This window comes from Asterias rubens, chromosome 11 (genome assembly GCF_902459465.1).
Source record: "Asterias rubens chromosome 11, eAstRub1.3, whole genome shotgun sequence".
NCBI lineage: Eukaryota > Metazoa > Echinodermata > Asteroidea > Forcipulatida > Asteriidae > Asterias > Asterias rubens.
In genome coordinates, this window is record NC_047072.1 from 17,708,490 (window position 1) to 17,721,778 (window position 13,289).

At 35.6% G+C, this 13,289-nt stretch overlaps 1 protein-coding gene and 1 long non-coding RNA gene across 4 annotated transcripts in view; both read right to left on the minus strand.

Annotated features, from left to right (window-relative positions):
* Nucleotides 1-1,107: 1,107 nt before the first annotated feature.
* Nucleotides 1,108-4,623, minus strand: LOC117296355. Its single transcript, XR_004519744.1, has 3 exons — nucleotides 4,494-4,623; nucleotides 3,060-3,164; nucleotides 1,108-1,145 (listed from the first exon to the last, which is right to left on the minus strand). It is a non-coding gene; the product is annotated as an uncharacterized LOC117296355 (long non-coding RNA).
* An 8,269-nt stretch (nucleotides 4,624-12,892) lies between these two features.
* LOC117296872 (dynein heavy chain 5, axonemal-like) overlaps nucleotides 12,893-13,289 on the minus strand; it is a 93,835-nt gene continuing 93,438 nt past the window's right edge. For all 3 annotated transcript variants that reach the window (XM_033779967.1, XM_033779968.1, XM_033779969.1), the window contains one exon: nucleotides 12,893-13,281. In XM_033779967.1, the coding sequence (XP_033635858.1) occupies nucleotides 12,998-13,281 (284 nt within the window). In that variant the 3' untranslated portion in view covers nucleotides 12,893-12,997. The remainder of the gene's footprint in view (nucleotides 13,282-13,289) is intronic.

Below are 13,289 nucleotides of genomic sequence, written 5' to 3' on the forward strand. Positions count from 1 at the left end.
CTGTTTTCACAGGTAAAATGTCAAACCTCTGAAATAAAAGGAACCTATTCGTATATCAAAATATTTGGAGGGGTTTCCTGTTATTTTTTCAAAATTTACCAAATGTCAACTTTCAATTCAAAGTGGCGCAATTTTCAATCAAGCGCAATTTTCAATCAAACACAATTAAAAAATCGGCGAACCCTTTGTCACTGAATTTTTGCTCTTCGGTTTTCAGAGTTAAAAATATAAAACGCAAAATTTGGGGGCTTGTTTTTCAAAACTTTTAAATCACCTTTTATGTAGTGGTGCATTTTTCAATGAATAAGCACAGCAAAAAAATTGGCCTCCTCATCAGAAAAAGAAAGCGCCAAATATTTTTACTGCAAGGTGAGTGGGACCAACGGCTTTACGTCCAATCCGAGGGGCGAAGCAATGGTTAAGTGTCTTGCTTAAGGACACAAGTGTCACGGCTGGGGAGTCGAAACCACACTCTGTTGATCAGAAACACCAGAGTTTGAATTTGATGCTCTTAACCGCTCGGCCACGACACTTCCAACAACGATTTACACACATGTCATATGAACAGTGACTTTCTGCTTGTACTAATCCTTATATAGCACTGAAATCCGTCATTCAGTGACGTTCGTGGCTCTTCAACAATGTTACCCCTGATCACTGGACCATTTATTTCATTCATCAAACCAACTCAGTTCCCTTCGGAATAAACTGCCTGTGCAGCCAAAAATGTAGTGACCAAGCTAAATAAATTACAAGAACCATCTCTGCCCTCAAAGGTACCTACTAACCCCTGTGCAATCTATGGAAACTGTATACTAAACCTAAAAGGGTCTACAAGCCTAAAGCCCGGTTCATATTTCCTGCGAATGCAAAGCAAATTTTGTTGTCACGAACTTGCAATGAATCACTCGCAGCAGTTGAACTGTGTTCAACCCCTTCGAAATATTCGCTAAGAAAACAGGACTGTGTCACCAAAATTCACTTTGCATTTGCAGGAAGTATGAACCAGGCTTAATTTAGTAGTGATTAACTTACTTGCATGATGGGCAGAAATAGATGACGGTTTGTCCTTCATCAGCTGATCGTGTTTGCCTGGTGTGGAAATGAAGTCCATCGTGACTGCACTTGGCACATGCCCTGTCAATCTGAAACCAGACCAGATACAAAAATGAAGTTAAGAAGTGATGAAAAATAACCAAGCATTGAAAAAATAAATCTGTTATAATACGCCTAAAAGGTAAGGCCATAAGTTTTTTTTAATTTTTATGATTAATTGACAAAATATAGAAAGATGAAATAAAACTATGAAAGTTTCAGCAAAATAGGTCTACTAGTTCTACTTGCTGAGATAACAGAAAGAAGCAAAACCCTGTCACAGTAGCGATGAATCCATCCGAGGTATAGATTGCGCTACATCAACTAATTACGTTTGCTTTTTTTCCCAAACATTTGAGAAAAAAAAAATTGCCAGGGGTTTCCTTACGGATGCGAACCCTTTGTCACTGATTTTTGCTCCTGTTTTCACAGGTAAAATATAAAACCTCTGAAATAAAACGAACCTATTTGTACATCAACATATTTGGGGGGTTTACGTTATTTTTGTAAATTAATTTGAAGTGGCGCAATTTTCAATCAAACACTGTTAAAAAATCGGCCAGGGGTTTCCTTACGGGTGGCGAACCCTTTGTCACTGATTTTTGCTCCTCTCTTTTCACAGGTAAAATATAAAACCTCTGAAATTAAACTACTGTATTTGTACATCAAAATATTTGGGGGTTTACATTATTTCTCAAATTAATTTGAAGTGGTACAATTTTCAATCAAACACAGTTAACAAATTGGCCAGAGGTTTCCTTACGGGTGGCGAACCCTTGCTCACTGAGTTTTTGCTCTTCTGTTTTCAGTTAAAAATATAAAACCAAATATTTGGGGGCTTGTTTTTCAAAGCTTACCAAATGATAAATGAAGTGGCCCATTTTTCAATTAATAAACACAGTTAAAAAATTGGCCAGGGGTTTCCCTACGGGTGGCAAACCCATATCACTGAATTTTGCTTACATGTTTTAAGAGTTAAATATGAAATATTAAATATAAAAGAAAAACTATTTCTAACCAAATATTTGTGGGGGGGGGGGGGTAATTTTCAAAAATTACCAAAATTAAAAAGAAATTGCCCTTTAAAATGGTGGTTAATTTTTCAATTAAACAGTTAAAAAATTGGCCAGGGGTTATCCTACGGGTGGCGAACCCATATAACTGAATTTTGCTTTGCTTAAGAATTAAATATAAAACCTCTGAAATAAAACTATTTCTAACTAATTTTCAATAAATTGCCAAAAGATTAAAAAAATCGCCTTTTAAAATGAAGTGGTACATTTTTCAACTAAAACTGTTAGAAAATTGGCCAGAGGTTTCCCTACGGGTGGCGAACCCATTGTCACTCAATTTTGCTGTTTTCAGAGGGATAAAACCTCTAAATCAAAATAAACAAGTACAAACAAAGAACTTTGGGGGTTGCTTTTTTTCAAAATTTACCTATTTATGATAAACCACCTTTTATTCAAAACAAAACTTTGCATTTTTCTTTCAAACAATTTCATAATTGATTCAGGTTGCAAACCCTTTACACTGATTTGTTTTTGTTTCTTTCCTGAAATAAAATAAAACGGTGAACCTAAATATGTTTGGGGTAATATTCTTCAAAAGAAACCAAATGAAATAAATCACCTAATAAATTTCATATTTTTTTCATAAACCAATTTTTAAAATGGCCAGAGGTTCCCCTGTGGGTGGTGTACCCAATTTCACAGGATTTAATTGTACATCTTGTTTTGTAAAAAAAAAATATATATATATATAAAAAAAAAAAAAATAATAACAAAAATAAAAATGTGCATACAAAAATTAAATAAAAAATAAAATAAAAAAGGAGGCGGCCTGTAAAAAGGAAGCGGGTGAGGATGCTAAACATGTTTCTTTTGTTACTTGGCCTGAACAGCAAGATATAAACCTAAACAATTTGGATATTTCTTAAGATAAAACTCCAGTGTGTCACTCACCAGTGGTCCTAGGTCTTTCTGGTCGACGACCTTGTGACGACCCTTCAACATTCTTGTGAGAGTTGAGACTCAGGTATGAATGATAGACCACACCATGTGATGCAGCTGTAATGAAAAGGAAGACAATAAGTGACTTTTCATTCATTCAAAAAATATGCTGTCTGTGCTAATGATAGTTGTTGTCTTTACAAAAAGGCGAGTTTTGATTAACTTACCTGTATAGCTAGTTTATTTCTAAGCCTAGTTATTGTTTTGCACCTCAAAATATTAGAATGTTGATAAAATTTCCTTTTTTAGGGTAAAACAATTAGTTATATTGTGTTCTTTGATTAGTTTGTTTTGATTTGATTAAAAACCTAGCTAAGCTTGCAGGAAAGGAAACATAAATTTAAAAAAGATAATAAATATAAAAATGGATAACTTTCCGTATGGCGCCACCACTTTTTCACTCATTTTTACAAAAAGGGATATATCAATCAGGTAAATTAGATACTATATTATTTTATTTCGAATGAAAAAGTAGTGGCGCCATACGGAAACTTTTCCAAAAAAATTGCGGTCACCACTGATAAAAAGAACAAAATTCACTGATAATATTAATAAACACAACTTGTGTTGAAAATCTGTAAAAGGAATGTAATTTTAACTTAAAAAAACGTGTTGGTGATCGATTTTGTAATCATGAATGCCCGGCAACAGTGCAGCAGGTTCTGAGGTTGCAAAGCACAAACCATGCCTCATCAAGATTTGAAAATCTGAAACATTCATTTCCAAAAAAGACAAGTCAGACAGTCAATGGGGATAACTTTCTGTATGGCGCCATCACTTTTTTACTTATTTTTACAAAGGGATATCTCATTGAGGTAAGTTCGATACTATATTATTTCATATCAAATGGCAAGGGTATTTCCTTTAGGTTTTTTTTACCACAACTAAAAACAAATTTGAATTTATTTATATATTTTTATTATTATTATAAATTATAATAACATGACCAAACAACAGCGGATGAGCCACCAGGATGCAATCATTACAAAGGATGATATAAAAGGCAATCATTAAACAGACACGCCTAGTAGTAGGCCGATATAATGTAAATTACAAAATTAATATTGAAAACTTAGTTTACTAAAAACATTATTTATAAATATTTTTTTATACTAAAAAAAATATTCATTTTTGTTTTGTTTTAAAAATAAAAAATTATCACAGTCATTAAGCTGTATCTGCATTAATGTATTTAATATTCAAAGTCTGAGTGTTGCGATCATGCATCAGCCTCCTCCCCCACCGCCTCCTTGGCCACGTCCCGACTCCGCCTACCCCTTTTATAAATAACGCACAAACAACACACAAGTCAAGACTCAAGGGGGCTATCACACACAATTTTACAAGTTCCTGTTTCCACAATAAATATATATATTCCAAACTTACTTTTTGCATCTACTTTGTGAGGACATGTCTTGCATTTCATAACTACCGTTCCTTTTTCAGGAAACGGTAAAATGGAGCAAAATTGCGGGCAAAATTCTCTCGAAGAAGCAACTCACTCATCTCCGTCCATGTTTTAGAGAAATTCTAATCCAGCGTGCGTTTCTGAATGGGACGCAAGTGATTTATCAAGCCTGACTTCACCCATACGTTCAGCGTTGAAATTGGTTTAGGGTATCTGACTAGGTATTAAAATAGGAATCGCGCCCTCTGCTGGTGGATTGTGATTTATCAAGCCTGACTTCACCTATACGTTCAGCGTTGAAATTGGTTTAGGGTATCTGACCAGGTATTAAAATAGGAATCGCGCCCTCTGTTGGTGGATTGTAGAGTCTCCCGCGCAAAGTTAATGAATTGTAATAATTAATTGATGCACTTTCTGGATGATTTTGATTTATTCTGGTTAAAAATACCAAGCGCAAAAGAATAAACAATGAAATTAAATAAACATTATCCCCGAATACGAACCACACCACGTCACTATCTAAGAGAGAAGTCCCTTCTAACTACTAAATCAAAATCGCTTTAAACTTTGTTTTCAATAATCCCTAGAACATTACATAAGTTGTCACTCACAACGATTAAAAAACAAAGAAATAATATTATTATATGATTTGTATAACCATGATAATGCTGGAAAAATAGTTTTTTGCCCCCTGCTGTTTTTATGTTTAAACTGCATTTTCATGTGTGTCCTCAAATGCATTTTGTTATTTTTAACCACAGGGGTAATTAATTTTAAAATAAAAACAAGAGGGGCGTAAACAGTTATTTAAGTGAGTTGCTGCTGGGGGATTAGCGAATTTGGTTTGGAGTTTCTAATTCTAAATTCGCTTGCAATTATTGGATATTTTAACTGGCGTTTGGCGAGAGCAGACAAGTGAAGGAGACCGTTGCAAATTAGCCTAAAATCAAACAATAACGTTTTGTCACAGACTCATCCTGCCTGCGCCTTTTGAATTTCACCGACTGTGTATAGCAAATTTTCCCAATTTTTTAAAGGCAGTGGACACTATTGGTAACTACTCAAAATAATTATCAGCATAAAACCTCAATTGGTAACGAGTAATGGGGAGAGGATAGTATAAAACATTGTGAGAAACGGCTCCCTCTGAAGTGACCTTGATTTCGAGAAAAACATTAATTTTCCACGAATTTTATTTCGAGACCTCAAGTTTAGAATTTGAGATCTTTAATCAAGCATCTGAAAGCACACAACTTTGTGTGTTAAGGGAGTTTTTTCTTTCATTATTATGATCTCGCAACTTCGACGACCAAGCTCATTTCACAGGTTTGTTATTTTATGCATATGTTGAGATACACCAAGTGAGAAGACTAGTCTTTGACAATTATTACCAATAGTGTACCATGTCTTTAACAGCTTCATACAAACTATTGCAAGTCACTGAACCCGAAGCAACAAACGTATTACCTTTCTCCAGACATAAAACATTTTAAAAAAAATCCACATAAATACCATGTGTTTTTTTTGCAGTTTAATTATTGTGACTTCCATTTAAGACACTGGACGAGCATACGACAGTATGTTGTGTTTACTCAGCAGCTGAACACCTACTGGACCTGCGCAAAACTTGGCACAGCGCCCTCAAATAATGGTCAACAAAATCTTGGGGCGTTTGTTTATTTTGTGTATATTATTTTTTGCACTTATCTGCCCTACATATTATTCCTGTACCTATGAAGGACCAAAAGTGGACAGCGCAATTTTCAATATTTTGATAGAAGAAAATGAGAATTTACTTTCAAGTAAAACCTTTTTTTTTTTCAAAATCTTCATTTTCTGCTATAGTCTAAGCTCCACAGTGCCAAAAAAGCTTTAAAACATTTTTACCTTACATTTTTTGCTCCCCTCAATATTTTTATATGAAAATGTACAGTAGGACATGCTGATCATGATTCAGTGTGGTGTATAAAATTTTGACCCGGCATTTTTGGGTGAAAAAAGCAAAATGGCCGCCGTTTTCCACCTGAAACCATTATAAAACAACTCCCATTGACATAACTAGAACACTAGGAGACCGATTCAGCCCAAATGTGGCTGAAGTTATAGAATTGTACATTTTACATGAAAAAATTTCAAAATTCAGTATGGCCGCCATTTTACATAAAAAAATAGGGAAACATTTTTGGTAAAAATTTTAAGGCAAATTTGGTCAGGATTAAAATAAAATATAGTTTTGTTTGAACAGAATAATGTGGTGAAAATGTACTTCCTAATAATTTTACATAAAAATGTGCGTTAAGACAAGTTGATCATGAATCAAGATGGTATATAAATATTTGACCCGGCGAAAGTGCATTTTTTGGATAAAAAACAAAATGGCCGCCGTTCCCCCCCCCCAAAAAAAAAAACATTACAAAAACTCCAATTGTCATGAACTAGAAAATTAAGAGACCGATTCAGCCCAAATTTGGCTGAAAGTATGAGGTTTGTACATTTTACATTTTAAAGTGTTACCAAATTCAATATGGCCGCCATTTTGCAAAAATGAAATGGGATAAAAACACATTTTTTGGGAACTTATTTGGCAACTTTGGATAGGTACAGACTTGGTAGAACAGAATATGTAGTGAAAATACACTTCCGAATATTAGGATCTAAAAATAAATATGCGGTAGGACATGTTGATCATTAATCAAGATGGTGTATAAATATTTGAACTGGCGAAAGTGCATTTTTCCCCCCACAACCACTACAAAAACTCCAATATTGTGATTAACTAGAATATTAAGAGACAGATTCATCCCAAATTTGGCTGAAAGTATGAGGTTTGTGGTGTACATTTTACATTTAAAATGTTACAAATTTCAATAATGGGCGCCATTTTGCAAAAAAATAAAAAATGGGGGAAAAACACATTTTGGGGCAATTTTTTAGGCAGCTTTGGTTACGGGTTCCAAGTTGGTTGAACAGAATATGTAGTGAAAAATACACTCCGTACATTTTTACATTTAAATGTGCGACAATTTGACATAACCAAATATGTTGATTATGAATCACGATGGTGTATAAATATTTGACCCGGCAAAAGTGCTATTTTGGGTCAAAACACAATATGGCCGCCGTTTTCCCCCAAAACAATTACAAAAACTCAAATTGTCATTAACTAGAAAATTAAAAGACCGATTCAGCCCAAATTTGGCTTAAAGTTATAGGTTTGTACATTTTACATTTCAAACATTTCAAAATTCGATATGGCCGCCATTTTGCATGGAACATTGGGAAAAAAACACAATTTTTGGGAAAATCTTTTGGCAACTTTGGTTAGGTACAAACTTGGTTGAACAGAATATGAGGTGAAAAATACACTTCCGAATATTTTGCCATAAAAAATGTGCGTTAAGACATGTTGATCATGAATCAAGATGTTTTTTAATATTTGACCCGGCAAAAGTGCATTTTGGGGTAAAAAAAACAATATGGCCGCCATTTTCCCCTAAAACCATTACAAAAACTCAACTTGTCATTAACTAGAAAATTAGGCGACAGATTCAGCATTTTGCATGAAAATGGGGAAAAAACACAATTTTTGGAAAAATTTAAGGCAAATTAATTGGTTTCTAGGAACAAAATTAAGAATAGACTTGGTTGAACAGAAATTGTTGTCAAAAATTCACATCCGAGCTGTTTGAAATTATTGTCAAATTTAATTTGGCCGCCATTTTGAGTCCCGAAAATGCATTTATCGCTAAACGTTGTGTTTAAAGGCAGTGGACACTATTTGTAATTACTCAAAATAATTATTAGCATAAAACCTTTCTTACTGACGAGTAATGGGGAGAGGTTGATGGTATAAAACATTGCGAGAAACGGTTCCCTCTGACGTGCCATAGTTTTCGAGAAAGAAGTAATTTTCCACGAATTTGATTTCGAGACCTCAGATTTAGAATTTGAGGTCTCGAAATCAACCATCTAAACGCACACAACTTCGTGTGACAATGCTGTTTTTTTCTTTCATTATTATCTCGCAAGTTCGGTGACCGATTGAGCTCAAATTTTCACAGGTTTGTTATTTTATGCATATGTTGAGATACACCAACTGTGAAGGCTAGTCTTTGACAATTACCAAAAGTGTCAACTGCCTTTAAGTAGCTTTCACTGCGTAAATGTTTACTGCAATTGGAATGGGATACTTTAAAGGATTGAGCTTAACTTATATTCATCGTTAGTTGATATAATAATAATAATAATACTAATAATCTGTCAAAGAATGCGCATGCAAGTGTGAGGCCTTTACGGCATGGGTCCGAGCTTGCTTAAGGGCCTGCGAAATGTTGCAGTCTAGATGCTCTGTGGTGCAATCTTAGGTCATTTAGAGACCCAGTAGCAAACAAAACAAAACAATAAGCCTTCAAAATTTGAACAGTAGAATTTGGGCCTTTTCGGATTTGGGAAATTCTTGAATATTCATTATTAACAAAATGAAAAAGATGGGTATGTGTAATGGAATGTTTGCAATGTTTGTACGCAAGATTTGCGGGCAAAGAAAACAATCTCAGAAACGTCTCAATTGAATGTGGTGTCAAATGGAACAGAGTTATTAACAACCTTCAGGTGAGAAGTTTTATCTGGGTAAATTATTACCGCTGTAACTCGCCATATAGGCTGCAAGAGAACTTAAAAGTATTGAGATGACACGCCTGTACGTGCCCTTTAAAGACAGTGGACACTATTGGTAATTGTCAAAGACCAGTCTTCTCACTTGGTGTATATCAACATAGGCCTATGCATAAAATAACAAACCTGTGAAAATTTGAGCTTGATTGGTAGTCAGAGTTGCGAGATAACTATGAAAGAAAAAACACCCTTGTCACACGAAGTTGTGTGCGTTAAGATGCTTGATTTCGAGACCTCAAATTCTAAACTTGAGGTCGTCTCGAAATCAAATTCGTGGAAAATTACTTCTTTCTCGAAAACTACGTCACTTCAGAGGGAGCTGTTTCTCACCACGTTTTATACTATCAACCTCTCCCTATTACTAGTAATCAAGAAAGGTTTTATGCCAATAATTATTTTGAGTAATTACCAGTAGTGTCCACTGCCTTTAAGAAACACAAGGCAACAAAACTGGGAAACATTGTGCCCCCCACCCCCCACCACCACCTAAGAATTGATTGCAATGACGGGACACAGGGTTTGTGGCACAGGGTTTGGTCTTGCACCTTGCAATACTTGAGTTTTATGATAAAGGTGGTCAAAAGACGCGGGGGAAAAATTTGATATTGTGTCCCCTTTCAAAAATGGGGTGGGATGGGGGACACTTCCCTTCCGCTCTTTCAAGGGGTAGGTGCAAATCTGTCAACGATATAGAGCATACGTGTGAGAAGCCTTTACGGGATGGGGTATGGGCCCGATTAAGAGTCTGTGAACATTTGCCATTTTAGATGCCCTGTGATGCAATCTAGGGCAAATTTTGAAGAGGGGTGGGGGCATTTGATATAGTGTCACCCACCCTCCAAAAGATGGGGGAACATGTGTGAACTACGAACTTTACGGGCCCATTAGCCATAAAAAACAAAATCTTGTTACTCTTAAACGCAAACTTAACTTTGTACAACTACGTAATTTCTCTAAATAAATACACTTCGTGACATGTCCAGGCATTTTCAATCTTTTATTAATCATACTCATTTATTCTCAAATCCAATAAAAAATATATAATTGTAAAGATAAAACTCTAAACTTTGTTAACACCCCATCAGATATTTAAATTCAACCAATAATTTTCATTCATAAACATTGGGTTTTGGTTTGGAGTAAATTGACGGCCACTGCATGCCGGCAGACGTTTTTCAGTGCACCTTCGACGTCCCTAGTGAGGTTACCAATCGTGGCACTATTTCAATGCAGGGCCACCCGAATAACACCACGTCAGAAATGCTATGAAAAGAAGCCTCAAACTTCGAAGAAGGCTCACATTTTCAGATCACAAATTTGTAATATTTACCTAGTTACATGTTGTTGTGATATATTTGTTCCCTGTACTCTTTAAAGGCAGTGGACACTATTGGTAATTGTCAAAGACTAGCTCTCACAGTTAGTGTATCTCAACATTATGCATAAAATGACTAACCTGTAAAAATGTGAGCTCAATCGGTCATCGAATTTGCGAGATAACAATGAAAAAAGAAAAAAAAAACCTTGTTACACAAAGTTGTGTGCGTTTAGATGGTTGATTTCGAGACCTCAAGTTCTAAATATGAGGTCTCGAAATCAAATTCGTGGGAAATAACTTATTTCTCGAAAAATATGGCACTTCAGAGGGAGCCGTTTCTAACAATGTTTTATACCATCAACCTCTCCCCAACACTCTTCACCAAGAAAGGTTTTATGCTAGTAATTATTTTGAGTAATTACCAATAGTGTCCACTGCCTTTAAATACCATTTGTATGTATTTATTTTTTGACAAGCCTTCGTTTGGGTGCAGCAAGCTTTGATTGAAAGTATTGCTTCTTGATTTGTGCACTTCTTGATTTCTTGATTACAAAATTAATTTTGAAAAGGTAACCCGTCTTCAAATGGAGATTGCAGGGCAATTTTAATTTTGCAAAGGGTGCTTCCAATGGAAAATAGTGTCCACTGCCTTTAAAGAAGTATTATAAAACAGAAGTACTTTACCAAGGATGGAAGAGATTAAAACTTTGCAAAAGAAGTTGAAACGTAATGCTACAAAAGTTCATGAATCTCAATGACAATAAACGGAATTTATTGAAGAAAAAAATACACAAGTTTGAAAACAGTGTCCCTTAGAATTTAAAAACCATGGACGGAAAATATTCGTTAAGTATACATTTCTTATATCAAATGTTAATTTTAATATAAAATATTAATAGGTCATTTTGGTTGGTGACCAGTTTACAACAGCTAATTATATTTTCTCAAGTATTTATCGATATAAGATGGGACCAGACAGAGTTATAGTCTATATATTGTAGTCTTTCAAAAATCACTTTGATAAATATATCACTAAATATGCATTAAAAGTGTAGGAATATACTTTGTTTCTAAATGCTGAAAATTGGACGGAGTGTAACAATAATTATTTGGTCCTCTTGGAATTTGTTTGTAACAAGCAATGCTGATCGTGAGTATTCTAACAGATTTAACCACAAATGCCAAAGCTGTACTATATTACACATGTAGCTCCTATTTGACTAAATTATCTGAATTTGTCAGGTTTTGTCTGGTTACGACACTATGCCTAAGTGCAGTTTGAAATGTGATGGATGCATGTTTATACAATATGATATCATGTTGTAATGGCGTCTATACAGTACACAGTCAACCCTCCTACTATATGACCGTCCATAATAGATGTGCTAGACCTGCCAGGAATAATTCAATGAAGTACACAGTCAACCCTCCTACCGTTTGATCATTAAATATCATCCACACTGTGTGGTTTTGAATGATAGAAACACTAGGCAGTCCTGCAATATAATACCATGTGGTAATGGCATCTATAAAGTACACAGTCAATCCTCCTACTGTCTGACCATTAAATATCATCCACACTGTGTGGTTGTGAATGATAGAAACACTAGGCAATCCTGCAACATGATATCATGTGGTGAATGCACCTATGAGCATAGTCAACCCTCCTACTGTCTGACCATTAAATATCATCCACACTGTGTGGTTTTGAATGATAGAAACACTAGGCAATCCTGCAACATGATATCATGTGGTGAATGCACCTATGAGCATAGTCAACCCTACTACTGTGTGACCATTTAATTGTATGCTAATGATACTGAACTCAGCCAGCTTGCAAATATTTCATGTTGTGAAGGCATCTAAACTGTATACAGTCAATCCAGTTTACATTGTACACTTATTTCTAAACCGTTCAAAACCAGACGACCTCAGCTACTATTAAGCCAGCCTACAATACAATATTATTTCTTAATAAGTTAATTTTTCAAAGTCTTTGCAACACTCAAAAACAGGCACTCGTATTTAAAACGTCGCATTAAAACTAGCAGGGTTATGAACCAAAATCTTATGTAACGTAAAACACACGTAAACAGCAAAACTTCAGAGAGAAGTACTTTTTGTTTTGATTACCAGGCAGACTTTAACTTCGCTAAAAGTCTGAAATTAGTCATTCCTAAATGTGAGATCTTAATCTAGAAATCTTTTTATTTGGAGATTGATTGGAACTGGTTGCAAATAGATTGCTCTGTGTGCCAAAGACCTTTTCACAAAGTAGACCTTTATTACGCTGTCACCATCTTGGTCGTGTTCCCCATTTCCTTAACATGGCACCAGACTATTATTTCGTCCAGCCTCAGTTTGGTTCCAACGAGTTGAAACGGAGTAAAATCAAGATGGCCACACCGTGATAAAGATCTATACCCATTGCTAGCTAGACCAGCATGTACAAAGTATTTGCCATAAGGCTCTGTTTTCCGAGACCTTCTTTTACTTGGTGTCACAGAGTAGAGCCACGCCTCTTAAGATCCAGTGGTCCGGATGATGAACCGTCTTCAGGTACAACGGGAAGATGTACGTCAGATCGGTACGTCTTGGCTTACGGTAGACGGGACACTCGTAGAGCCTCGGGTCCTTCCCCCCGGTGGCGTTGATGGCGTAGACGTGGACCACGGGAAGTGGGCTGAAAAGGACCTTGGGAGGGGGCTCGATCAGCTTGCAGTTACGTCGGTCCCAGCCGGCACCGTCCAGGAAAAGGCCGTAAATGTACACACCTGAGAGA